The sequence below is a fragment of the Vicia villosa genome, linkage group LG4, assembly GCF_029867415.1.
Source record: "Vicia villosa cultivar HV-30 ecotype Madison, WI linkage group LG4, Vvil1.0, whole genome shotgun sequence".
NCBI classification, from domain to species: domain Eukaryota; kingdom Viridiplantae; phylum Streptophyta; class Magnoliopsida; order Fabales; family Fabaceae; genus Vicia; species Vicia villosa.
This window is the reverse complement of record NC_081183.1, coordinates 183,793,615-183,821,171: the sequence shown is the minus strand read 5'-3', so window position 1 is coordinate 183,821,171 and position 27,557 is coordinate 183,793,615. Positions and strand designations below refer to the sequence as shown.

General features: G+C 34.2%; 3 protein-coding genes across 3 annotated transcripts; all 3 read left to right on the top strand.

Moving 5' to 3' along the window:
- Positions 1-10,428: 10,428 nt before the first annotated feature.
- On the top strand, positions 10,429-11,163 carry LOC131598487 (uncharacterized). The gene has a single exon (XM_058871082.1). The coding sequence runs from the start codon at positions 10,429-10,431 to the stop codon at positions 11,161-11,163; it is 735 nt and encodes a 244-aa protein (XP_058727065.1).
- Positions 11,164-11,562: 399 nt separating this feature from the next.
- On the top strand, positions 11,563-15,738 carry LOC131596315 (enhancer of rudimentary homolog). Its single transcript, XM_058868939.1, has 4 exons — positions 11,563-11,743; positions 11,847-11,946; positions 14,465-14,585; positions 15,363-15,738. Exons 1-4 carry the CDS (start codon positions 11,741-11,743, stop codon positions 15,451-15,453), a joined length of 315 nt encoding a protein of 104 aa, XP_058724922.1. The 5' UTR covers positions 11,563-11,740; the 3' UTR covers positions 15,454-15,738.
- A 7,750-nt stretch (positions 15,739-23,488) lies between these two features.
- LOC131596314 (L-type lectin-domain containing receptor kinase IX.1-like) lies at positions 23,489-25,827 on the top strand. The gene has a single exon (XM_058868938.1). The coding sequence runs from the start codon at positions 23,595-23,597 to the stop codon at positions 25,674-25,676; it is 2,082 nt and encodes a 693-aa protein (XP_058724921.1). The 5' UTR covers positions 23,489-23,594; the 3' UTR covers positions 25,677-25,827.
- Positions 25,828-27,557: the final 1,730 nt, after the last annotated feature.

Genomic DNA, 27,557 nt, shown 5'->3' with positions numbered 1-27,557 from the left:
GCGTGCGTGTGTGCACCAATCACGTGATTCGATTCAGTTATTTATCTTGTAAATTAGCGATTCTAAATTCAATTCATGGTTGCCACTCCCTATTTTACTAACCACGCAGATAATATAAGGCAAGAACAACAATAATATGGGGAAGGGGACAATGAAACCAGCGGATCCCTTAGTAGGGTTTGACATAAGTAATAATTAAACAGAAAGAATAAAAGATTAGAGTTTAGGGTTACCAAACTCGTAGCTTTGGCAATCAACGAACCCTGAAAAGGCAAACAAACCAAAAATAGGGTGAGTGTATGGCTAATTCAGAGGCGAACGCCTCTAACCCTACAATAAGAAGGTCGAGACAATAATTTGAAATAAGTAATTTAAATAAAGGGCACTTAACTTTTTGCATTTGACCTGATATGGTTGGTAGTCGGAGGATGCCTTTAGGTTAACCCTGAAAAGAGGCAAGGCAAAAGAAGAATGAAGGCGAAACAAACCCTAATTTTAAAAATAAACCAAATAGAATTTAAATTAGACTGAATAGAACACTTAACTTCGCGTTTTGAGATTGGCGCGTATTCAGAAGGCATTTGAAAAAGCAATCCTGAAAAAGGCACAGAAGAAGAAGATTTTTAGTGTATGGCATGATCTTTGTAAACCCTGATTAGGGTACGTATTAAATAAGAAAATACAAACGATTTAATTAATTATTGGTCTCGCGACCTAATTAATTAGATCGGGATAAAAAAAATAAAATCGAGTGCAAATATATATTTTTTATGAATTTTTATGAATTAAATAAAATAGTTATGATTTTTTACGGTTTTAAGTAAATAATTAAAAGAAAATATAATCAGTAAATAATTAATATCCATATTAAAAAAAATGAAATATAATAAATAAATAAATAACCAATATTATAAAATAAAAGAAAATAAGTAGTTCTTGTTAATAAGAAAAAGAAAATATTTGTAATGATATATATATATATATATATATATATATATATATATATATATATATATATATATATATATATATATATATATATATATATATATATATATATATATATATATATATATATATATATATATATATATATATAAATGAATAAGAAAAACAAGTTATATAATTAAAATTAAAAAAAAATTGCAAAAACTTAGCTATGATCTGGTGTGGCACGCGCGTGCAGTCCATGATGCACCCTCAGCTTGCCCTGCGTTGGATTGAAAGCCTGATGAGATGGAGAAGATCGTACGGCTGCTGGATTGAAGGAACACGATAACGCGTACATCTTAACGCGTCCGATCCCTGGATTTTGAAATCCCTGCGCGCGCTTCGCTTGGCCAATGACGAGATGACACGATGTCATCTTCTCCACAGAATTCCTGCAAGTGATCTTTTACAGCGCTTGCATTACGCGTGCTATAAAAGCCTTCACATATAACACCTGTTGTTTACCAAAACACTCATACATGTACAGAAAATAAAAAAAAAACCATAGTTCAACTCGTTTTGTCCTTGCGATTTCAATGATGGCATCAATTTGCCCTAATTGTACCTGCAAAAGTAATCCCCAAAAACAAACCCTAAATCCCGTTCATGGTGTATCTCGATTCAACCACCCAAGCAACAAAGTAAATACCCAGAATCAATCAGAACCTCACAACAATCAATAATATGCAATTAAAAAGTATGTATATGCCATGATTCTATGAAAACGAAGTGGATTTTAAAGCTTGCAAACCGTGAGTAATAGAGCTCTGTTCTTGGCTTGTTGATCGCGTGCGACGATTGGAATTGCTTCAATGATGCACCAGGAACGTTTTAGAAGCCTTAGACCGGACTGAATTCTCCTCAAATCCCAAAACCGAATCTCACTTTCTTGAGATTTTTTGAACTCGAACTAGGGTTCTTGTGCTGCAGATTTTCGTGACCTAGGGATCTGGAAGGCTTGTGTTTATGTAGTGGAACAGTTTAGGTTAACAAATTTGAGAGAAATCCACTTGAATCTTTGATTGGTAATTTGAGAAAATTTTATTTGTAAATCTTTCTAAATATGTCCAAATTCAATCTTTTCCTTACCAATTTGCTTTGCACGAATTTTTACTGAATATATGATTTAATTGGTGATTGGAAGTGGTTAATAATAGAATCAAATCAAGTTTTTACAATTATATGATTTATTTTGATTTTAAATTCTTTTTAATATGAATAAAAATTCATAATAAATCACATAATTCAAGTAAATTCGTGGAAATTGATTTATGGGCTCATAATGTCATAAGGAACAAGTTTGGATCTTAAAAATGTAGGCCCATTAGCAAAAAAATTCAAACTCCTTCACATTTTTTCTCCAAAATAGTCCAACTTTGACAAGGCTTATCTCTCTCATTCTTTGAGATATGGGAGTGTTCTAGGACCTTTTGGAAACCTTAGAGAGTCCTCTAACCAGTGTCTTTGGTCTCATATCAAAATTATTTTCCATTCTCATTTTATGCCCTTTTGAAAAAAGTGTCTTCTTGTTGACTTTTGAAAAGGACCTATAATGCATGAAGCCATATCTCTTAGATTATTGACCTATGAGCTTTGATTCTTGGACCATTGGATAGAGGAATGAATTCCCTTCAAAATGAGCTTTGGTGGGAATTTTTCTGATGAAGTATGAATATTTGGTGAATTTTCAAAGTTTGGTTGACTTTTTCAGTTTATGCCCAAAATAGTAACTTTTGACTTTTGACTTTTCTGATCTTTCCTTGTATCATCATGATCAAACCTTGATCAAATGATGATTTTAGGGTTAAGAGGATGTTGCTGACCAAATATCTTGAATTTTGACTGTGTATTGACTTGAAATGACTATTTTGCCCTTGAGAGTCGATTGTTGCCCTAATCAAGATTTGAGGGACTCAACTTTCTCTGATTGGCTTGGAACTTTACATGGAGATTCTTTGGGATGTTTGTGACCCTATGGAACCACCTTGAGCCATTGATTCAGTGATTTTCCTTTGAAAGAACCAAACCCTAGTTCAGAACTTTGTATAGGAGAATTTGTATAAGAGCTTTGCATATGGATTTGAAACTTGAATAGGAGAAACAGTGTGGGCAAATTTTGGGGTATGACAGTATGTATGTATGTATGTATGTATGTATGTATGTATGTATGTATGTATGTATGTATGTATGTATGTATGTATGTATGTATGTATGTATGTGTGTATGTATGTTGTGAATTGCAATTGAGTGAGGTTAACATTGTTGAGCTTTGTTTTCTACTTGTTAATTATGGTGTGTCGAATTGGTGAGTGCTAAGGATGTGTTTCATGTGTGATTTGATAACATGATACATGTATGTTTGTGCAAATGTCAAGTGATTCATATGTGATGAATGGTGGAATATATGCTTATATGATTAAGATTTGGAGATGTTCTTAATTGCATATAATTGTTGGTATTTGCACATGCATTCATTCGGTGGGAAAAAGACGATGTTTGTTAGTTTTGTGGAAATTAGTGACTTATCCCTAACATGAGAGATGAGTTTGAAGCTTAGAGGAAGGGCTTATTTTGGTGGTTATCTGTCTAAGGGATGGACATGGGGAATCTGCTAAAGATAACAATTGGTATCACATGCATTTGCATAGAGTCGCATTTGAGTCGCATGCGTCGATGTGAATTGTGTTTTGGTGTGCTTATGTGCAAATTGTATGAATGATATATTGGTGATAATTGTGGATGATTGCTTGGTATCTTGAATCAATTGAGCTATGTTGTATATGTAAACATGTGAAATGTATTTAAAAAATGTTGAATACATGTATGTATGAAATGTGAGGAATTATTTTGGTTGTATGTTTATACGCATTGCTTATTATTATATATTTCTATAATGATATGAATTCTCACCCTTTTGTTGGAATGTGTCATACCCCAAAATTTGCCTTCCATATTCCATTCACAATGATTCAAAGTTCAAGAGATTCATCCAGTCATTCTCCTGAGCAAGAGTCTCCTAAAGCTAGGGTTTGGTACTCTCCTGAGGGAATTAACAAGACAAGATCCCTAATCAAGTTCTCCATGGCCCATGATGATCTAAGATACCTCAATGATAAAAGTCAAGACCCAACTCCAAAGGTTACTTGTTCAAACAGCTCAAAAGATTCACAGTCAACTGGTTTGACCTAAAAGTCAACCATAATCAAAGCACAGTCAAAACCCATAAATTATGGTCAACATCAAGTGTGTGAGAATATATCCATCATTTGATCAAAGGTTGATCATGATCCATCAATAGAAACTCAGGAATGAACAAATGCAAAAAGGTTCAAATTAGGGTTTCTTTAGGAGAAAGTCAACTCAACTTTGACTGGTCATAACTTTCACATGGAATATCAAAAATTACCCACTCAAAGCCTATTTTGAATTAAATTGGATTCTCTACAACTTTGTCTCTCACAAGCCAAGGCTAGAAATGCTTCATTTGGAAGATATGATATAAAAGATTACAGGTCCTTCTCAAACATCATTAAAAAGCAGTTTTTTGTCAAAGAGGATATGAACAAGATAAAATCTCCATATGAAAAATATGTTCCAAAGTGGATAATAGAGGATATCTTGAGGTTTCCAAAAAGTCCTAGAACTCATTCATAGCTTAAACATTGAGTAAGATATGCCTTGTTAAAGTTGGGTAATTTTGGAGGCAAAATGTGAAATAAAAGAGGTTCAAATTGGAATTTTTTGCAAATGGGCCTACCATTTTAAGACTTAATGTTGGTCCACAAGCTACCTTAGTTATCCAAGCCATGTGCCACGAATTTTATCCTTTTTATTTGATTTTATGTAATTTTTATTTCATTTAAAAATGATTTAAAGTGATATAATTGTGAGGAAAATCAAATATTGGACTAAAGGATTCATATTGATCAATTCCAATCAATATTTGCAAATTTTCAATATAATTTCGTGCTAATATGATTGACAAAGATTGGTACAAAATTGGACAAAAATAGAAGGTTTCCATTGAATTTTCAAATCAAATTTCTCAAACTTGGCAAGATTTGATTCAAAGAGGTTTTGGACTATTTTTTTTAACCTAATCTCATCTCCTATAAGTAGAGAACGTAGTGCACACGAATAAGGGTTGGAAAATTGGGTCAGAAACGCACAACCAAGAACATGAAAATTCATCCAAAACTCAAATTCGGTTTGGGAGAATTAGGTCATTACAAAGAGATTTAAAGGTTGCAAAAGATTCCTTAGATCATTCTGAAGCTGTGTGGATCATTGCTCTGCATCAACGCTCCCAGAACAACCTCCAATAAGCCACGGTATGTCGTTTTAGATTCAAGGTCGATTACAAAGATTCACGCATTCATATTGAATTTGGTTTGCATATTCTGTTTTGTCTTGCTGTGGTGATTGTTTCCGGGCAAGAAATTCATTGTTTGTATGGTTTGATCGTGAATCACCATTGTTGGCCGACCTAGGGTTCTTGAACTCAAAATTGGGGTTTTCTGTTTGGGGTAAAATTAGGAGCAATTAGGATCACCATTGGATTTGTAGCACTTGGACGAAGGAAATAGGAGGGTCGCGAAACATTTATACGTGTGTATATATATATATATATATATATATATATATATATATATATATATATATATATATATATATTGTTCGCTATTTTTGCAGGTGGGTTTGCTACAAACGAATCTCTAGCAGATTCGTAGCTAATATTGCAGAGAAACTCAGGTCTGGGGAGGAAGATGATTGTGTGGCACTACGCTATTGGTCTGTTTGAATATTCGTGCCAGTTTCCATGCGTTTCTTTTAATATTATATATAATATATTGTTAGCGTTATTCAAACAATTGAGTGGCATAGTTGGTGTGGTGGGAGCGCTTGTGTGTGTCTTTAGGATCCAGGGTTCGATCCCTGGCCCTTTTCTATATTATGAACCTTCAACGCAGCCATATTGAATCCTAATCCAGATCCAAGGCCAGATCCAAGGCCCCAGAATTAGTCCCTATATTATGAACCTTCAACGCAGCCATACTGAATCCTATTCCTAATAAACTAAAAATAATTTTAATTTATTTATTTGTTTTAATTAAATCTTTTTAATATATTTATTAATATAATAATAATAATAATTTTTTATAAATAAGTTAATATATGATATTGATATTAAAAATCCAATTTGTTGTTCGTTCCGATTAAATTGATTAATCGCGATGGGCAATACTAATTTTAATTAAAATGTTTATTTAATTAAAATGTAATTAATTTTTATTTAGTTAAATGGTTTCAACTATTTTATTAGTTGCGATGATTAACTTTATTTATTTTTCTCCCTTCAATTCATTGTTCTTTTTAATCGAATCAATCGATTACGAGGGATAATGGCACAAATTAAATTACGAAAATTCCTAAAAAATACCTTTATTCGTTATTAGTGATAATTGAATCAATCAATTTAAATTGGTAATGATGCAGCTACTAATCCTTTAACTATGGTGATCGAATCTATCAATCATTGCGGTTAATAGTACAAATTAAAATCAGGGTTGTACGCCCGAAACCTAAAACAATTCCAAAAACCCTTTTCAAATTTCTAAACTATCATAAGCTATTTCAAAAGCCTTTGAATCAAATTTCAACCATATCAGATCAAATTCTAATCATAAAGGCGTACAACCCTTCCCCGAACTACGTTGACTCTGATTCTCCCTAAGGAGATACGTAGGCACTTGGATAACCAAGGCGAGTCCCCTCCCCCATAAATCTCATTTTTTCTCGAATTTTATTTCCTAAATCATAAACCTTTAATCTTAATAATTTTCCATTTACCCTATTAACTGTCTGTTACCTTTCTTTATGTTAGCTATAAACCTAACCTTGTGGTGTAAACCTTAGGAAAGGGTTGAGGGTGCCTAACACCTTCCCTCGACCTGAATATAGTATCTTATCCCGAATCTCTTAATTGTATAAATGTTTCCTATTCGCCTTGGTAGAATAGGTGGCGACTCTAGAATCTTCATTTTTAGGGCAGGTTGCTACAGAATGGTGTTTTGTACGACATCGCTCAGGTACCGAGGAGTAGAAGTGCTTGCTTGCAAGGATTTAGTCAGCCATGCTCTAGTTATGTAACACGGGGACTCGTTTGATTCATGTTGTTTTTAGAGATGTTCGATATACTCTCTTTATATTTTGGTGTATTTGAGATTATGTGATGATTGGCCTTTGGTGCCTATGATTTTATGCTTCTATGCCAATGTGATGTGCATATGGAACATGAATTTAAATGAGTGTTGTAAATATGACCAGATGCATTTGTGTTAGTTTCGTTCGGTTTTTGAAATACATGTGACATCCTCTTTGATATGCATGTTATTTTACTCTGATTATGCAATATATTTGCCGTGAGGTTTAGAGGGTGTTACAGTCTGCAGGACCTCTCACCACACATGGCTTCTTGCTGCAGTGGGAAATTCCTCACCATCCAAACGTGTAATATACCTACCAAGGTCACTGAATCTCCATGCCCTTGCAGTGGGAACACACACACACCATGTATTTTTTTACCAGTATATATTCCTTCTCATCAATGTGAGTCATATGCTTAGTGTGTGTAGCATTTTTTCACATCCAATTCTTCAAAATCTCTATGTCATAAATAAAATTAGAATGCATTTTAATCGTAATACCTTGTTGTTCCTATGTTTGTTTAATTTTTTTATTCTTTGCTAAATTCATAATCATTTGAGAATTATGAATTCCGCTTTTTGAGGCACTTGAGGTACTTCTTCTTGCTCTTCTATCTCATGATAGTATTTTTTTCAACAACTTGATATAAACCAAATAAAGGAAGCTGCATTTGTACTCAATTGATTCCCTAGTATCATATAATTTGTTTTTGTATAAACTCATTTACAAACATGTCTTTCTCCATGATGATTGTTTCATTTCTTTGTAAATCATCTACTATTGTTGTAGTAGCATTTTCTACCATATGATGATATTTTATTGAATCATAAAGTGTAATCGTTGTTATCTTTTCCTTCCTCGTCTTTAAAACATTATGGCAAGACTATGTTCTAATGAGCGATCAATAATATGACAAAAAGAATGGTTTCTTTTTTGTACTCAACAATATTAAAAGCATAACCTTCTATTTCAAAAAGAAGTAAATTGGGCAATAATTCTAACAAATCAAGATCCACCAAAATTATAGCATAATATCCAAAAAAAATTACTACTAGTTGCTTCATATATGGTTAGAGGGACACCGATACCTTTTGTGATTGAAAAATAATTCATGGTGTATAATATTCAATATGAAGACCATATATTATAATCCAACATTACGCATTAGTATTTTTAACCAAATCTGAATTGAATCGATGTCCATGTGAATACGTGAAGGATGCCTAGAGACATAGTCCACAAATCTACTGCCTAAACCACCTTGGAATGAAAATGAAAAAAAAAACCTTACCAATAGGTGTGGGAGATGATTTTTCTTGAACATTCCAAAGATCATTTAACTTTAGATGTAATGCATTAATTGTTGGAGATGATTCTTCTTTCTTCAACATTATCCTTCAATTAAGGATTTTTCTGCAGCTATCAAGACCATAAACGTAATAGTCTTCCGAAAATTTTATGAGTACTTCATGCCTTTTAAGACAAGGCTTCGGTAGTTGACTTAGAGTTATGTCATAAGTGTTCTTCAAAATTTGGTTGAATGTCTTCAAAATCGAATAAGAAGTCTTGACCAAAATTGAATTACAAATATTTTTCTGAGTTTGTAAAAGAGACCACAAAATGTTGCAACTCGCACCTCCCATTATCGCAAGATGTCATACTAGAGTTCTTCCTACTGGAGGAAAAACTTACGTCTCTTCATAACAATGTAGAATACAAGAGGTTTCTCAAGGTTTATTTCCACACATTCTAGCAAAATTTGCCAATGGAATGTATTGAAGTAGCTCAATCCACTTTCATCATAGATCCTAACAATATTTTGATGCACACTAGAAATGTGTCATTGTATATTTCCAAGGATAGTCTAAATATTTTAATTCAAACTATCACCTTCTTCATGGTTGCAACATTATTTTTTCTATTTTCTCTTTTTTCTATGAGAGTGACTATTAGTGTTTTCTTCCAAGATTGAGACTCTTGGTTCCATTCATTATCTTGGAATGTAATGTTAAGACCATCAACATGTGGTCGTGGTTTCCTTTTTGTATTGTTGATCATAACCTCCATGAGAAATATGATATTTTATTTTAGAGTAGCTAACAACTTCTTTTTCAAATAAATTTAATTTCTTTTCTTTGAATGACATCGTGAGAAATCCTATATGTAAATCACCTTATTTTTGACATGGAGTGATCCTATATAAATTTAATTTTTATTCTTCTTAAGTCTAAGAGTAAACTCAGTCTTATCTTGTATCTACAATATTCCATAAACTTTTCTTTTATATATAAATATCATAAAAACTAAGGTTCTTTATGAATAATATTCGAACATTAAAATATTTTAATAAGGCCGAGAATATGTAACCCAAACTTATTGAGAAAAATAATGGCTAGCCTGATTCTTAACCCGACCCACAACCTAAATAAGGTCTTCTCATCTATAACCCTAATTTAATTTATCGACTTCACCAAATTTTCCATATACCCTATCAACTTGATCTTCTTCTCTACCAAACATATGAGGCTCAAATAGTTTGATTCCACTTCAAAACGATGAATCCCGTGGTTTTTTGTAAGTCTCAAAGCTTTAAGCATGGCAGATGCCTCTACAACCAACATGTCCGTGAAGCCACAAGTCTTCTTTGTCATTGCCATAACCACATCGCCGTGCTCATCCTGAATTATGATTTTGTAGCCTTAGTTGATGTCTTCCGATAAATTTACACCACTATTGATTTTCATAAATTTCTTACTAGGTTTGGTCGATTTCCATTTTCCATCTTCCTCATCTTCATTGTTTATGTCATTAATTTTTTATTTTCAAATATGATTTGGAATCTCCCCGTGCTATTTTTGAGCAATTGTAGAATATGAATGATGGCCTTTAATCGAGCTCTTTTTCCTCTGCTAGTGGTCACTCAGATGCAATTCTTTTGTTAAGTGCTGGAAATCATGGGTAACTTGCCAAACCTTTTGTGCTAAATTCTTAACAGGTATTTCTCTATCCTCAAGATCTTGAAATTTATTTTACACCATATACTTTAAATGATAGAGGTAATAGGATTCATGATAGTATTATCTTCGATGTTTATAACAAAATTTATTAGTTTTCATAACATGGATGTGTTAGAAATTTCATTGAAATTAAAATCCAAATAAAATAAACCAAATTTCCTTAGCTTTAGTGCAATTAATGAAGATATGACCATTAGCCTCAAAACATGTGATCATGCCACCTTCGATCGATGCAGGCTCAGATATTAGGATTGATGTTGGTCAAGATGGTGATCATTTCAATGTTGGAGTCATGTACAGGTTGCTTGACGATTGTGAGGACAATACAAGTATCGTTTCATGGAAATACATTTGGAAAATCCAAGCAACGAAACAAGTTCGATGCTCTGTTTGGATCCTTCATCGTGACATATTGCTCACAAATAGTAGAAAGCACATAATGGGTCTTGGCAGCGCTATGTGTTCCTTTTGCAACAATATTGAAGAAGATACTAACAAACAGTTTAACTTTTTTGCAAGTAACTTGAAGGATTGGATCTCTTCTAATATGAATTGTAACTTATGGTGGAATGCAGATAAAGATTGGATGACCTTTTGGGCTACCGCTTACCATAGCATTTGGACGTGGCATAATAGGGAGACACGTGATGGAAGCCTCAATAGACCGTTGTGCATGATAACTCACATCAACAATTTGGTCCAGGATTACGAGCATGTGAAAACTGCAGCAAACATCAACTTATGCCTCATAGAGTTGCCTCATAGAGTTTTGCGTTTCATGAAGTGGGAAGCGTCTATGGTGGGCTGGGTTAAATTGAATACAAATGAAGCTAGGGACAACCACAGAAATACAACTTGTGGTGGTATCATCAGAGGGAGTAAGAGAGAGTGGGTTGGAGGTTTCTCTAAATATATTGGAATAAGTAGTGTTTACATAACAAAACTTTGAGGTGTCTTAGAAAGTCTAAAACTAACAATGACAATAGACTTTCGATACATTATTATGGAAGTGGATTCTTAACAAATGGTTAATGACATTAATTCTGACAATCAGAGTAACAGCAACATGGGAAGAAACTTAATCACCAAAATCAATGTCTTTTTACATCAAGATATTGAAGTTATGATTAGACATATCTATCGAGAAACAAACATATGTGTTGATGCACTAGCCAAAGATGCTAACCCATAACCAAAGCCGAAGCAACAATCCACAATAATCATCCAATTAATTTTGACAAAAAAAAATTAGTGATAATTAAGTTAACATGAAACTTGATTAATTAATCAGATAACACACTTTATTAAAATCGACTAACCAAACTGACCCACATTGATGTAAACCCTAAAACCCCGGTTCCGATGTCAATACATTTTGGATTAGCTCGAATATCGAAATTGCCACTATAGGGTCCGTCTCAGTCTTCATTCAAGTCTAACGCAGCGTTGTGTTGTCACAAGCGAGAAAACCCAACCTCAAGCAAGAGCGAAAGCTTCTTCTTCCTCTTCATCATTCTTCTTCTGCTATGGTAAGATTTCCTTCACCTCATCATTATTCGACTCTCGTTTTTTTCAATCGAATTAGGTTTATCCTCATTCATGCTGATCGCGTATGTTTTTTTTCTTTCTCAGGCTAATAATAATCGACACACGATTATTCTAATCCAAACTTCTCAGAACAGAGCAACCAGAACTTTCAAGGATTATAATACAGTATCTCTAGCTATGGATGGTAATATTCACTTTCCTGCTGCTGTTTTGTTTTACTCGCTTTTGAATTTTATGTTTATTTGGTGATTTAGGTTTTGCTTGTTTTTATGTTTTTTATGTGCGATTTCATTGATAGTGAATGTTAGTGTAAACTGGATGAGTTTTTCTCTTTTGATTTGGTCTCAGGTAGTTAGGAGGATTGTTTATTAATCAAGTTTTTTTGATCTGAATATGATGATTTGGATTGGATGCAATGATTTTGATTAGGTTTATCCTTGCTTGTTAAAGGATTGTTGTTTGTTAGGTATGGATTGTGATTTCAATATTATTGGTTTTTTATGTATGCTGATGAATTCATGAAGTAATTCACTGCATAAATGCTGGGTCAAAATAAAATCTGATCAACTAATATTTAATCCAGGAAAGAATTTTAGGCATAATTTTATTGTCGTTTTTGTCATCTTGCTTCCTTTCTACCCAAGCATTTGGTGCATTTCACATTAGATTGGCTTTTTTGATATACTTTTAAGCATTGTCCCTGTAATGTTTTGGTTTTGACTGACTCTACGATAGTGGATTTTGGTATAGGAAGTGTGAATAATGTAGTTGATTGATGCAAGGTGCATTAGCATCAAGAATATATGGTTTTCAATAATTTGGAAAAATGTACTATAGGGGGTGCCTAGAGAAATGGAATAGATTAGATGAATAGTAGTCTAAAAATTAGAGGTCCAAGAATGCCTAGAGAAATGGAATAGATTAGATGAATAGTAGTCTAAAAATTAGAGGTCCAAGAATGCCTAGAGAAACTGTATGTAAAACTGTTAAAAATGATTTTTTGATTGGTTTGCTTTATACACGATTTATGATTGGGCGTTATAGTTTAGTTTTGATCTATGTAGCTGACCACTACCAGTGAGAAAAGCCTTTTATTGTTTTCTTACTTTGATATTTAGAAAGTGTTCTCAATTATTGCAAATTCTTAAAGCCTAGTTATAATACTTTCTTTTTGGATAGATTGAAATTGATGAGATTTATCAATTATGGCGGCAGATTGTCATTGTCTCCTTGACTGTGTGATGCAATAAAACCTTGGGTGTGATTTCAAGATTTTTTTTTTTTTTTTTATATACTGTCTTAATTTTATACTCTGCCCAAACCTATTTTCCTTGGCAGACAACATGGTAGTTAAAATCCTGATTTGAATCGTAAAATCTCGCGATTTCACGATTATGCCTGTTCTCGGCTATTAAGAGTATACACATAATCCTATTTTGGTGGAATCAGTTAGAATCATCCTTGTTAATCGTTGAATCGTATAATCTTATGATCTTTGTAACGTTTATGCGATCATGTTTATGAATGGATTTAAATTTATATAAGTATTTGAAGTGTGATTTAAAGTTTAATTATCTTTCTAGTCAGCTATTTTTGTGAATTTAAATTTACACTAGTATTTGAAGTGATTTAACGTTTTCTTTGTCAGTGTAGTTAAAACAACAGTGTAGCACCACTATACTGCGATTAAGTATCGGAATTTGGGGTAGCCAATAGATATGTTAACTCTGCTATTTGCATTATAGCAGTGCGTTTTGGTATATCTTTTATAGCGGTTCGTAATGAATAGTAGAGTTGTGTGTGTTAGCGGTGGTCAAATTTTTTAAAACATTAAAAAATTACAAAACCTGCAGTAGTAGGCAAAAATTTTAAAACATATTTAAAAAAGTACAAAACCTTAAGCGGTGAGTTGGTTAGTGGATATGATATATAATACCCAAAACATAAAACCTCAATACCAGTACTTAGGTCAGACACATCTCATCTTACCACCTCTAAAGAAGAAGCTAACCACTCTGTCTCCTTCATCAATTAATTGCTTTATCCTCTACTATATTCCTTCATCTCCTTCATACAAAGCACTATTTCTGAATATCGGATTTCTGGCAATCCTCTATTTTCCGTGATCCACCATTAATAACACTGCTATTAATAACACTGTTCTTTGTCTTACTAATGCTATTTTGTATGCATATATAAATCTCTGTCTTACTAATGCCATTTTGCTTGCATATTTATATGAGTTTTAAATACTGTATGATGTATATTGCATCTCCAGTCAATTATAATTTTAAATATACTTCTTATTCCTATAATAAAATTGGATTCTCAGTTGACCCTGTTCAAGTCTTATGATGTTTGGCTGAATGAGGTGATTAAGTCCATCAACTATGTGCTTGGTGTTTTAGACAATCTGTAATTGTGTTTTTTTTTTCTTTGAGAAGGGACTGACAATTTATGACAGTCTATGGAAAGCTTAAACATCAAACACACCGTCTACTGGAGATATAGGATAATACATTTGAAAATTATCTCTGATCGTGGAATATGCTATACTATTAATCCAATTTTGGGCCCGGCTATTACCTGCATTTATCTGGGATTTACAACCTATTTTATTTTTTGCATTATATTATTTGTTGATGCTTTGTATGTATTAATTATCAGCATTAAATAGAGGTTTTAATCCTGTGATTTTACAGGCATATGTGCAATGTATGAAAGAAAGCTGAAGGAGTTGAATCCAGCCGTCAGAAATCTCTCTTATGATATTACGGATCTCTACAACTTCATAGACGGTCTTGCTGACATGAGTGCTCTAGTGTATGTCTCTCTCTCAAATCTGTGTACGCCTAGGTCTTTAATAGTCAGATCTATTTGTTAGTACGGGTAGATATATGATTTGTCGGTGTTTTATGATTTTCAGAAAATGAAAAATAAGAGAAATAATAGATGGAAGAGAAAATGTGAAAGAATATATAGTGATGCTTTTCAAGGTTCAAGAAAAGGTTTTTTTATTCAGTAGTTGTTTGTTCATATCTAGTCTATGATTTGTCTGTGCTTTCTGATTTAAAAAAAAAAAGGAAAATCATATTCAGTGAAAAGAAAAGAGAAAAAAATGGTAGAGAAAAGGCAAGAGAGCATATACTGATGATTTGAGCTTTCCATGATTCAACTTGATTGAGTGAATCATGGAATTTGCAGCCATTAAGTTTATGTGTGAGAAAAATGGCAGCAAATAAGATTGTGAGAAAATTGGCAGCAATTATGAGTATGAAAGAGGTCTTAAACCCTTCATAGAGTGAAGTGTTGGAGAAAAAGCATCCCTGGTTTGTAACTCCCTTTCTCTTCCCCCTCTCCGCATGCCCATTTTACCTGGTGTTAAGGACTTAATGAATTAATCATCTGTTGCATCATATGTTTGCTTTACCCATTCTGACTCTCTTTAGATAAAAGTAGGAGAATAGAGTGAACTTAGGCATTACCTTACTTCAACTGTCTATGTTTGTTGTTGTCTCTTTTATATATTGGACTTTCTTTGTGCATGTATGGTTTTCCGTGATATTCATTAATGACTGACTGAGTGGTTTCTACTCGCAGTTATGACAGTTCAATTCTTGCTTACTTGCCGTTTGACCGAGAGTGGATTAAGCAACAGACCTTTCAACATTTGAAGAAATTGGCTCATTGATTGAACCCCAAAGTTTTAGCAATTAGATGTAAAGGAAATCGCCGAGGGAAGAACTTATCTGTTATGTGGGCTATCCTTTGATGGCTCTGTTACTTAATATGATTATTGCACATACTGTTGGTGCGTTTTTATGATATCAATATCTAGTACTAGCAAAGTTTCAGAAACAAGTGATTTAAACATGGCTTATTTTATCCTTGTCAAGTGTTATATATCTAGAAAACTTGACCTTGTTAAAAAATGTTCATCTTGTACTATATAATAATAAGTTGCCCTGTTTGTTTACCTGTCCTAACATCTATGATTAACAGGGTCATGCAAATAGTTCTTATCCAACATGATTATTCTGTGTTGTGGTGGATGTGGGATTATAGTTGAGGTAGCAAGTGCATGTAGAAAAATCAAGTTTTAAACGTGTTTATAGGTAGTAACTTAGGGTTTTTGTCGCAAGGCTTTCTCTTTCCAGTTTGATTTCTAGAGTGAGGATTTTTAATCTTAGTCATTAGCTTTTAGCTTTTGATTGTTAGACTATGATGTAGATTGATGGAAGATTAGTGTCTAGTGTCACATGTTAAACTTGTTCACTACCTCTTGTAGTATTTCACTTCATTTGTCATTATCCTCTTCCTTTTTCGGACACTAATCCTTTTCTTCCTTCCCTTGTCCAATGCCTAGCAATGGATGACATTGGATTCAATTGCAGGGAACCTTCAACAACTACCAATGTCACGACGTAGCAAAACCTGTCTTCTGATTTAGTCTTATTTTGTTTATGTTTTCTATTTAATGTGTTCTGGGTGTTAGTGTAAGATCTATACCATGCTCCACAAATTATGCAGCAGCCATTTCATATATAGGCGTTTGATTAATTTTCTTCCGTATACCAGCAATCATAATTGCCAACCTAACCTAAGCCCATCAATTGCAATTACATTCCTTCTATTGGAGAAGCTATTGGGCAATAAATTTTGGAAATTTCTCATTGCACCCATATAGCACACATATAGGGTAAAAACTACCTGAAATCTCCAAAATGTCTTTCGGATATGCATATCCGAAGACACCCTTTCCACATTTTCAAATATTTTGAATATGCATATTCCAAGGCATCCTTTTCACATTTTTAAATATTTTGAATATGCATATCCGAAAATACCATGAACTAGTTTCGGATATACATATTCGAAATGTGCTATGAGTCCTTCATTTTTTTAAAAACAATAAAATTACATTGTTATAATCGGAGCATCGAAGCAACTAAAATTAATACCTCCTATTATCCGAAAAATGTAATGGAAATAAACAATACGTAGACTAGTATAAAATATTGATATCATAATATAGAAATAATTGTTCGGATAAGTGCAAAATGTCAAAATATTACAACATCGAAAAAAAGTCATAAATAAAACATGCTACTATTACTACTACTACTATTACTAATGAGTATGCCTAATGCAAACTCCCTGCGACCTAATATGCTGTCTATACGCCGCCGCACCGGACGCTTCACTGACCATCCTCTGCATTATAACAACTTCCTCTAGACCGCCCTCCTCAATAATCCCTCTATCCAATGCCTCCTGCCTAATCAATTGTATCTGATGGCATATCGGCAGGAGATCAATTGCATGGTCATCCTCGGTCAGCTGGTTCTCCAAAAGCTCCTCGTGCGCTGGCCTAGGTGGACGCTCAGGAGCATCGGGTGTCATGATAGGATGTGACACCTGATAAAATCATGTCACATATCCATTTACACAGTGCCAGCTTCTGGTGGCTCGCGTACGCCGAAACTCCTCTGGCACCAAATGATGCGTCCAATCTTGAAAGATAGCAGTGAGATCTCGGCGGGTGATGGTGTCAGAAGTAGCCTCAAATGAAGATCTCGATATCATCTGCACACATTCAAAATTTCTCATGCACCGCTCCGACAAATATCTAACCATGATGTTTGTCCCACATGCCAACCATTCGGAATATAATGCGATGCGGTCGAATGAGACAACATCACCATAATCACTGAAGGGCGTTCAGTTGATGTCACCGTGAGCAGTACGATCGAGGTATACACGATATGACCTCATTTTCGAATCCCCCCTATGGAGGACGTATCGTGCAGCCCTAGGCATGGCGTTAGTGTACAAGGGATCATGATTGTAGTCATGAATGCGGTGGAAGTAAGAGATGATTCAGCTCTGAGACACAAATACGATAATATGTTAGTACACGTTAACAAATAACATATTAAATGTGATATAATTAAAAATAAATGTACCGTGAGGAGTGTGCAAAAGCCAGTCAACTGTCCGGTCCTCCAGTTGCACGCTTCATTCAGCTTCTGGTAGAGGTATACCAAAATGACATCCCCCAAGTTTCACTCATGAACTGTAGACAAATCAATAAAGTACTGGAGGTATGTCACGTCCACGTAGGTTGCACTTTTGTCTACAAAGAAGGACGTGCCAACCAAGAACATAAACCAACACTGCAAAGCACAGGCTCCGTGGCACTCAACAAAAACAACACCCCCTCATCCTCGGCCCCAACTGTCGCCACCAAGTGGTGCTCATAAATCTCCTTCAGGATGGAGAACCGGTTATGCGCCCCATCCGTCGACCTGGACTCAAAGTCGGCCATATACGCGTCCATACCCATATTATCCACCATCCACTTGATGGCCTCAACCCTCTGTATTCGGGAATGGTCCAATAACTTCCCTCTTATGGGAAGGTGGAGCAGACATGCCACATTGTGCAGTGTAATCGTCAACTCCCCAACTGAAAACTGGAAAGATGACGTCTCCTTGTGCCACCTTTCGACAAATGCCCCCTGCATGTCGTGGCTTATGGTAACATGGTACAACATAACCCGCCAAGTCCCGATCCAGCAAAAACATCATTAAACCACTCAGTCCATGGTTTAAATAGATCAAATATTTTCCGCGAATGGTTCACAGATTTTATGGGCAACCGTTCCTGTCAGAACAAAAAAAACAAGAATGTTAGTTGTTGTTGTTGGATCCTAAATAAACCGTTTAAATTCAACTATTTGTAAGTAAACCGTTTAAATTTAAATGTGCAATAAAAAACAACCTCGCCGTCTCAAATATGTCGAGCGACATGGTCATGATAGTATATTAAGATGGATGTGTCAGAAGGCCCTCCCGGATAGTCGCCCTCCTGTGCATCCTAAGCATCGTCATGAGCATCCTTGTCGTGCTCTGGGTGAATCTCAGATACATCCTCCTCCTCAGGTACCACATCCTCCTCCTCCTGACTAACCTCACGAGAGGAAGACGCCCGAGACAACCCACTCCTCAGTGCAGATGAGGATCCTGTAGGCGCCTCATCCATTTAGATTTGGACTCAGACTCGACCCCGAGTCACTCCTTGTTGTGCGGCTCTCTCACGCCAAATTGAGGATATTCGTGTCTGCCTCCCTGTCTAAGTCGATCTGTCAGTGTCCGGTTGTCAGTCATTTTCTTGAAAAAATGCCATCGGTAAGAGTATGAAACAAATTTGAAAGGAAAAAAACAACTCATAGCATATTTTGGAAGTGCATATCCGAAACTGCTCAGAGGTGATTTCGGATATGCACTTTCGAAATTACCTGCGAACAACCATTTTTGACAGATTTCCATTTCTTGCCCTAACTCATCCAAAATCCAATTTTTTTCATTTAAATACTATCCTTGATCTACAATAACTTCATCCTACAACATTATCCTAATTTCTAACAGCCCTAATAACATTTAGCATAGAGTGGAAAGTTGTGAAAACTTACAAATTTTTGAAGCTTTTAGTAGAACTTGAATGGAGCTTTGAGGCTTTATGAATGCTTGAATGGAAGTTGTAGAGTAGAAATGCTTTGAATGGAACTTGGTACAGATGGGTTTGAAGTGAAAATTTTGTGTTTGAAGAGAATGCAAACAGTGGGGGTGATTGTTTGCATTTTGTGAAAAACTCCAAAATATTTCGAATATGCATATTCAAAGACATTTTTTTAAAAAAGGTTATTTTGGATGTATATATGCGAAGTCACCCTTTTTAAAAAACAAAATGTTTTCAGATAGACATTTCTAAAATATAAGAGTATATTGAGATTTTTACCTCAAATATGTGAGTATGTTTATGGATCTAACGAGAATTTCCTTAAAATTTACATTAACTACGACCAGTAATTTTTTATTAATATGCCACAAAAATGAAAACAAAATACCAATATGCCACAAACTGAAAAAAAAAAAATCTAAAATGCCCTCTTTTGCAGTTGGGGTTCGTCCAACCCCATGAAAAAAAACTCATGCAGTTGGAGTTCTTGAAAAATTATAGAAAACTTGTTAAGTCGGTTAAACAGGATACCTGACTTAACAAGTGGAAATTTCAAGTTCCACTCATAACGTAGAAAACTTGTTAAGTCGGTTAAATAGAATACCTGACTTAACAAGTGTGGAACCTGAAATTTTCACTTGTTAAGTCAGGTATCCTTTTAACCGATTTAACAAGTTTTCTATAATTTTTTAAGTGTTCGTTCAAGGGTTGGCCGAGCTTCAACTGTATGAGTTTTTTTTATGATGCCGGTCAAGAGTTGGACGAACTCCAACTGTAAAAGAGGACATTTTAAAAAAAAAAAAAATTCAATTTAGGACATATTGGTATTTTGTTTTTATTTTTATGACATATTGATAAAAAAAAAAAAATCACGATGGATTGGGTTGAATTTCAAAATTCGGCTATCGATTAAATCACACATAAATTTTATCATAAATCTTTATTGATTTGGATGGTTTTTCCTGATGTAACACGAACAAAATAGACAAGAGAAACGATGTATGAACACTCCACCTGTTTTATTAGCTTATCCATCCTGAAAAAGTCATAATCAGAAACGTGCTGTTAGATTCCAAGTCTTACGCAGTCATGACACGATTATATTGATCCGAATGATGCTCTGAATTACGGCTTCCCTTAATTACGTACATACTTTATCCTTATAGTAATAGCAACTTGCATGCCATGAGGTGGCTACACCAACTACTCTTTTATTTATTTATAAAAGGTTGACAAGATAGTGCATGTTTACCAACCAACTTGAGCTTCCTCTAACCAATTTGACTAAAATTGTACTATATGCTTTCTTTTTTATACAAAATAAAAAACATCATTGATTATTAATGATAAAATGATGAAATATTTAAATTCAAATTCTGACAAGTATTATAAGATCTCTTGATCAAATTATGAATAATGATAATAATATTAAATTGATTGATAATTCATATTAATTATTTTATAAATTTATTTTTCAAAAAAGAAGATTAGTTTATATTTCTTATCATAGTAGTTATTGTAATTTATAAGTTGATAATAATATTGATATAGAAATAATTAATAAAATTTAATCTTATAAAAATCACGAGAGACAATTATTTCTTTTTATGGTCATATATGGTGTGCAATATTTTTTTTTAGGTTTTTTTTTATAGATATATTAATAATTACTAGAGTTTCACACCTAATTGTGATTTTTTTTTTTTTAATTCAAACTCAGAACAATTTTGTACTTGAATGAAAGATGATTGATCCGGTAATGAATTGGCATGACAATAGAACTCATACCCGTAAATATATATTAAAACTTGCTCACAGTTTGACAGAGAAAATTCACTTTGACTGAGTTTCAATTCGAGTTAAAAAAATTCTGATTATAAAATACAGACATGTGAGATAATGGGGACACTACCATTCGCCCCGTTTATATTAATTTTTACTTTATTATTTAGGTTTGATAACTTAAAATATTATTTGATTGGTAATTACTTTAATATTTTTGTTTGTAATTTATTATTTAAAATATATGTTTGAAAATTTTTCAGGATTGTTTTTCTTTTTTATTTGTAATGTAATTAGATATTGGGAACATAAATATTTCTATTAAAAAATTAATTTTGCTACAGAGATGGGGATGGAGGAGGGGGTGCGGATACCTGGACAAGTTTGTGGTTCATTTCTTCATCCTCGTCACAGAACGAGAATTTACTAATGATCCGAGTTTACATATAGGGAAGGTAAAAATTATTATCACCTCGCCTCGTTGGCAGGCCTAATGTAGGGGATCACACTAGAATACTTCTAGTGCAGTTGAGATAGTTTTCTGATGAATAAGACTCGGAGTCACACTTGTATAAGAGAGGTAGTTGTAACTGTCTCTTAGTTTTCCAACGTGAAGCGTAAATGACCGTTAGGTGATGATCTGGTGGCTCAGAGAGAATTCAGCAATAAAATCAACAAATATATGTGCTTTGAATGTTTTAAAGGAGATGCCTAATTTTGAGATCTCGATGTACCACTTCATCATTCTTCCTTCAAGACCTGGTTTGAATAGGATTTGTTTCAATGGTTGGTCAGTGTGGACCACTATTTAGTGAGATAAGAAATAACATCGCAAATTTCTCAATGCTTTCACCAAAACTAGGTCAATTTTCTCGATCTTTTGATTGTGTGTTTCAGATCTTCCTAAGACCTTGGAGATGAAGTAGAACGAGCTCTAGCCCGTCCTTACTTCGCTCACAAGGACGATGCGGCTATTTCTACTGATACCTCAAAGTCGATGCCTAGAGTCTCTCTGATCATGGATCTCGAGAAGACAAAGGGTCTGGAAAGAACCCGCTTCAATTATGTGATGGCTTCTTTGCACTCTAGCATCCATTTTGATGATGGCGTTAGACTTGTATGAATTTACTTTAATGCCTTTTTCGATGAGGTAGAATATGAGGAACTTGTCGACTTTGACTCTAAATATGCATTTCTTTGGGTTCAATCCCATGTTATCTGGCAAACACAAGTGAAAAAGAAAGTAAGGTGATTTTCGTATAGTTGTTCCTCTCTTGATTTACCTAGTATATTGTCGATGTAGATCTCTAACATGTCTCTAATTTCTTCCTTGAATATTTTTGTTCATCATCTCCCGATAGGTCGCACATGCATATTTCAAACCAAAAGGCATGACATTATACATGTAATTAGTAGGGCGAAAACCGACGTTGCTAATCTCCGATATAGTGGATCAAATGAGGTACATGCACGGTTAGCACTCAAACGTCCAAGTTAATTTAGGATAATCGTAGTGATAGTGGAAATTAGAAATTGTGTACCTGAAAAACCTTTGTGAAGGTATACCTTGAGCTCAATGTAGTAGGCAGAATCAGCGGGCCTTAACTTATTGGGCTTTTGGCTGGCACAGAACAATTTTCCCTAAGACTCGTCGGACACTCTAGATGCCTGGAAAGTCTTTTAGCAATCGTGATCGGCTTTCAAGAATGGTTGTCCAGGAGTCGGCTGACATGCACTGCTTTGAATTTGCCATAGCGTAATGGAGAACTTGAGCATTAAACGCAATTTCATCATTGAAATGTTTAGTTGTTTTTCTCTTGACGTGTGACTTGAAAATGCAGAGAATGGTGTGACGTTGTTTACTATGTACTTGAATTTAATTGTGTTTCAAAGATGAAATTTGACCGTTGTTCCACACTTACCTCTTACTTTAAATCTGATCCACCAATTGTCTTCGCCTAAAAGACTTAGAGTTTTTACAATCTTTCTATAAAAAAATTGCAAACAATCTTTAATTACAAATAAAATTATAAATCAAATCTAAAAATTGTTAAATTTGATGTTAGAAAACTATTACAAAATTTGAACAAAAAGAATATGAATATGACATGATGTTGGTGGCATAAATAAAGCGTATGTAAGTATTTAATTTTGTTTTTTATTCGCACTATACTCTAAGATTTTACATTGAGTCATGGAAAGCTCTTCATTGTAAGCACTTCTACTCTTTGCAAGTAGTATGTATAGTAATCATCTAGTCAAGAAACTCTTCCAAAATTTTCAGCACAAAAATCCAAAACAAAACGAAGTCATCATCGAGTCAAGAACCTCTTCCGCACACTGTAATAGAATCTAATAATACCACCCACCCCATTTTAGTCTATACTTTTTTCCTACACATATATTCAATTATACACAATATTATATATTATAACTATATAATATACTATTCCCACATGGATAATAGCTGCAAGCAACTAGCAATTTAGCATTACTCTAGCACACCAAAATAACCATAGCAGCCATTCAATGTTTCTTCAATTGTTGTCAAAAACAAAAAACCAGACAACCATGTTGAACTCTCCTTCTCCTTCATCTTGTTCTTCTTCAAACATCATTAATCTCTTCAAATACACCATTCTTATTCTTTCACTACTTTTGTTTACACTTCCTAAAACAAACTCACTTTTCTTCAACATAACAAACTTCGACGACCCAACAGTTGCAAACAACATCTCATACCAAGGTGATGGAAAATCAGCCAACGGTTCCATCGATCTCAACAAAGTAAGTTACCTTTTCCGTGTTGGAAGAGCAATCTATTCACAGCCTTTACATTTATGGGACAAAAATACTAAAACTCTCACTGATTTCACTACAAGTTTCAGTTTTACTATTGATAAAGTGAATGATACTTCCTATGGTGATGGTTTTGTGTTTTATGTTGCTCCATTGGGTTATCAGATTCCACCTAATTCAGCTGGTGGTGTTTTTGGTCTTTTTAATGCTACTACTAATAGTAATGCTCTTATGAATTATGTTGTTGCTGTTGAGTTTGATACTTTTGTTGGGGCTACTGATCCACCTATGAGGCATGTTGGTATTGATGATAATTCTTTGACTTCTGTTGCTTTTGGAAAGTTTGATATTGATAATAATCTTGGTAAGATTTGTTATGTTTTGATTGATTATAGTTCTGATAAGAAGATGTTGGAAGTGTTTTGGTCTTTTCGTGGAAGGATTGTTAAAGGTGTTGGAAATGGAAATTCTTCACTGTCTTATCAGATTGATCTTATGCAGAAACTGCCTGAGTATGTGAATATTGGATTTTCGGCTTCGACAGGTCTTTCGACAGAAAGTAATGTTATTCATTCTTGGGAGTTTAGTTCGAATTTGAAGTCGGATTCATCGGAGGGTGTTGTGTTGGAGGGAAATGGAGGAAAAGGGTCGTTGAAAACGGTTGTGATAGTTGTTGCTGTCATTGTTCCGGTTATTTTGGTATTTTTGATAGCTAGTGTTGTTGGTTGGTTGATAGTGAAGAGGAAAAGGAAGAATGTTGATGATGGGCTTGATGAATATGGAATACCTGTTCCGGCGAAATTTGATTTGGATAAAGCCACAATACCGAGAAGATTCGAATATAGCGAATTAGTTGCAGCTACTAATGGTTTTGCTGATGATAGAATGCTTGGAAGAGGAGGGTATGGACAAGTTTACAAAGGTGCTTTGAGTTATTTAGGAAGAGTTGTTGCTGTGAAGAGGATTTTCGCCGATTTCGAGAATTCAGAAAGAGTTTTCATCAATGAGGTTCGGATTATAAGCCGTTTGATACATAGAAACTTGGTTCAATTCATAGGTTGGTGTCATGAACAAGGTGAGTTTCTCTTAGTTTTTGAATACATGCCTAATGGAAGCCTTGACACACATTTATTTGGTGACAAGAAAAGTTTGGCTTGGGAAGTAAGGTACAGAATTGCATTAGGTGTCGCGAATGCGCTGCGTTATCTTCACGAAGATGCCGAGCAATGTGTTCTTCACAGAGATATCAAATCGGCTAATGTGTTGTTGGACACTGATTTCAGCACGAAGCTCGGCGATTTTGGGATGGCGAAACTCGTTGATCCTATGTTGAGAACACAAAGAACAGGTGTGGTTGGAACATATGGTTATCTAGCACCTGAATATATCAATGGTGGAAGGGCTAGTAAAGAATCTGATATGTATAGTTTTGGAATTGTTGCTTTGGAGTTAGCAACTGGGAGAAGGATTTTTCAAGATGGTGAGTTTCATGTGCCTTTGTTGAATTGGGTTTGGGGACTTTATGTTGAAGGGAATCTCATGAGTGCTGTTGATGAGAGATTGAACATGGAATTTGATGCTAGTGAAATGAAGAGTTTGCTTACTGTAGGATTATGGTGTACTCATTCAAATGATAAAGAAAGACCTAAGGCTTATGAAGTGATTAAGGTTCTTCAAAATGAAATGGCATTACCTGAACTTCCACTTGATATGCATGATCGCGCTCCTCCTATTGTTGCCTTTAGGCCACCATCCAATGCTCCCTCATTGTCACCAAATATGACTAACAGTCTTGTTTGCGTTGGTCGTTAGTCAGAGGATTATGCATATTTACGAGTTGGAGTCAGATGACTAGTCAGTTAGTCATTAGTCAGATGATTTTGCGAGTTAATGAGTTGAGTTTTTTTGTGGATGGAAGTTACGATCTTTTTATGTGGAATTGAATTCATTCTGTTTCTATGTATATTTGTTTTCTTTCTGTAATAAAATTATTTGATAACTTTGTTATTCAAATCTTGTGATATTACATGGAGCTAGTTTATGCTCTTTTTTCTATTTCCCTTGACAAAAAAATGGAAATAAACATGTATATGAAATTGAGAATACAAAAGAATGTATCTTCTTTATGGTGTTACAGATTCTCATCAACATTGTGTACAAGGGAAATCAATTCAATATTTTTGGTTTCTGAAGCATCCATATCCACCTTTGAATCCACACTTTCTTTTGGAAGAAGAATAAAAGAGTTAGGATCAACTCTATGCACCAAAAACAGCATACAAAGGGGAGTGCTTAAAATATTCCGAATCAAAATCATTTAGTATACACCAACTTTGTAATGAATTTTATTTTATTAAAAACAAAATAAATGATCAACCATGACAAATTCCTACATAAATTAATACACAACTAAGAAGCATTAAGAAAAGAGATAGTAGTATTAAACATATGAATAATTTATAGTAATATTAAACTTATGAATAATTTATATAATTTTATAAGTTTATATTTTACAATAGAGAATTAATTAATATATTGCATAATAGCAAGACTATAATTGGTCACATAATAGACATTTGATCAATATAGGGCTTCGATTTTACTGGCCCTTAGAGGTAAGACTATTATTAGTCACTTTTACGAGTACACTTGACGCCCACCACGGAGTTCAATATAGAACACCCACATATACTATACATCTAAAAAATACATTATACATAGTGTAACTGGTACTGATACAGCATAAGAGCCTATATGCATCGTTATATATACTTGTCCCAAACGAATAATAAATAAAATATGGCAAATGATATACAAGGGTGCCTAAATAAAAAATTGGATCTATGTACACATCCATATGATCCACAGTGAAAGATAATACAAGCAAGCTCATCCTTGCCTTTAATCTACAAAGAATTACTTGAAAACAAAAATAATAGTTGGGTGAGATAACAATCTCAATGAGTTCCCCTATCTTGTGGGTTCACTCGGCTTTAAAGGGACTCTTATCAATTTCTTAACTTAAGCCTTTCAACTTACGTTACTTGTGTATCACTCACACAATTTTAACTAGGACTTGAGCGTTCAAAATATTATACACTTCAAACACATAACATGAGTTCACATAACTCAAAGAAACACTATTTGAGAATGCAAATAACAAAATATATTTCCCCAGTCGAGTCTAGGACTATGAACACGGGTCACAGATCTTTGTTACCTTTGACAACTTTCTCCAATCGATCCAAATCTATGGACTATGGACACAGGTCACGATTGTCCGCTCAATAAGGTACTTATTCTCCTCGGCTCATCCCAATCCAAGGATTATGGACACGGGTCACAAACTTCCTATAGTTGGATTACTTCTCCTCGGCCGATCCAAATCTCCATGGAGTATGGACACGGGTCACAATATCCAACCCAATGATTTATCTATCATGATCACTACTTTATATATGACTTGGATTTTGGATAAGCATGAATGGGGTTATTCCTAAATACGCAATTATTATCATCAATCTCCATGTGATTATATCATAATTATCATAGTATTTGACACAATTTACATGTGATTCAATCACAATCACAATATATAATAACATGTTTCCATACAATCTCATTGAATCACAACTATGACATTGTTTCCCATATATGCCTTCAGCATTCTCGTGGATGGGACGACTCATTTCA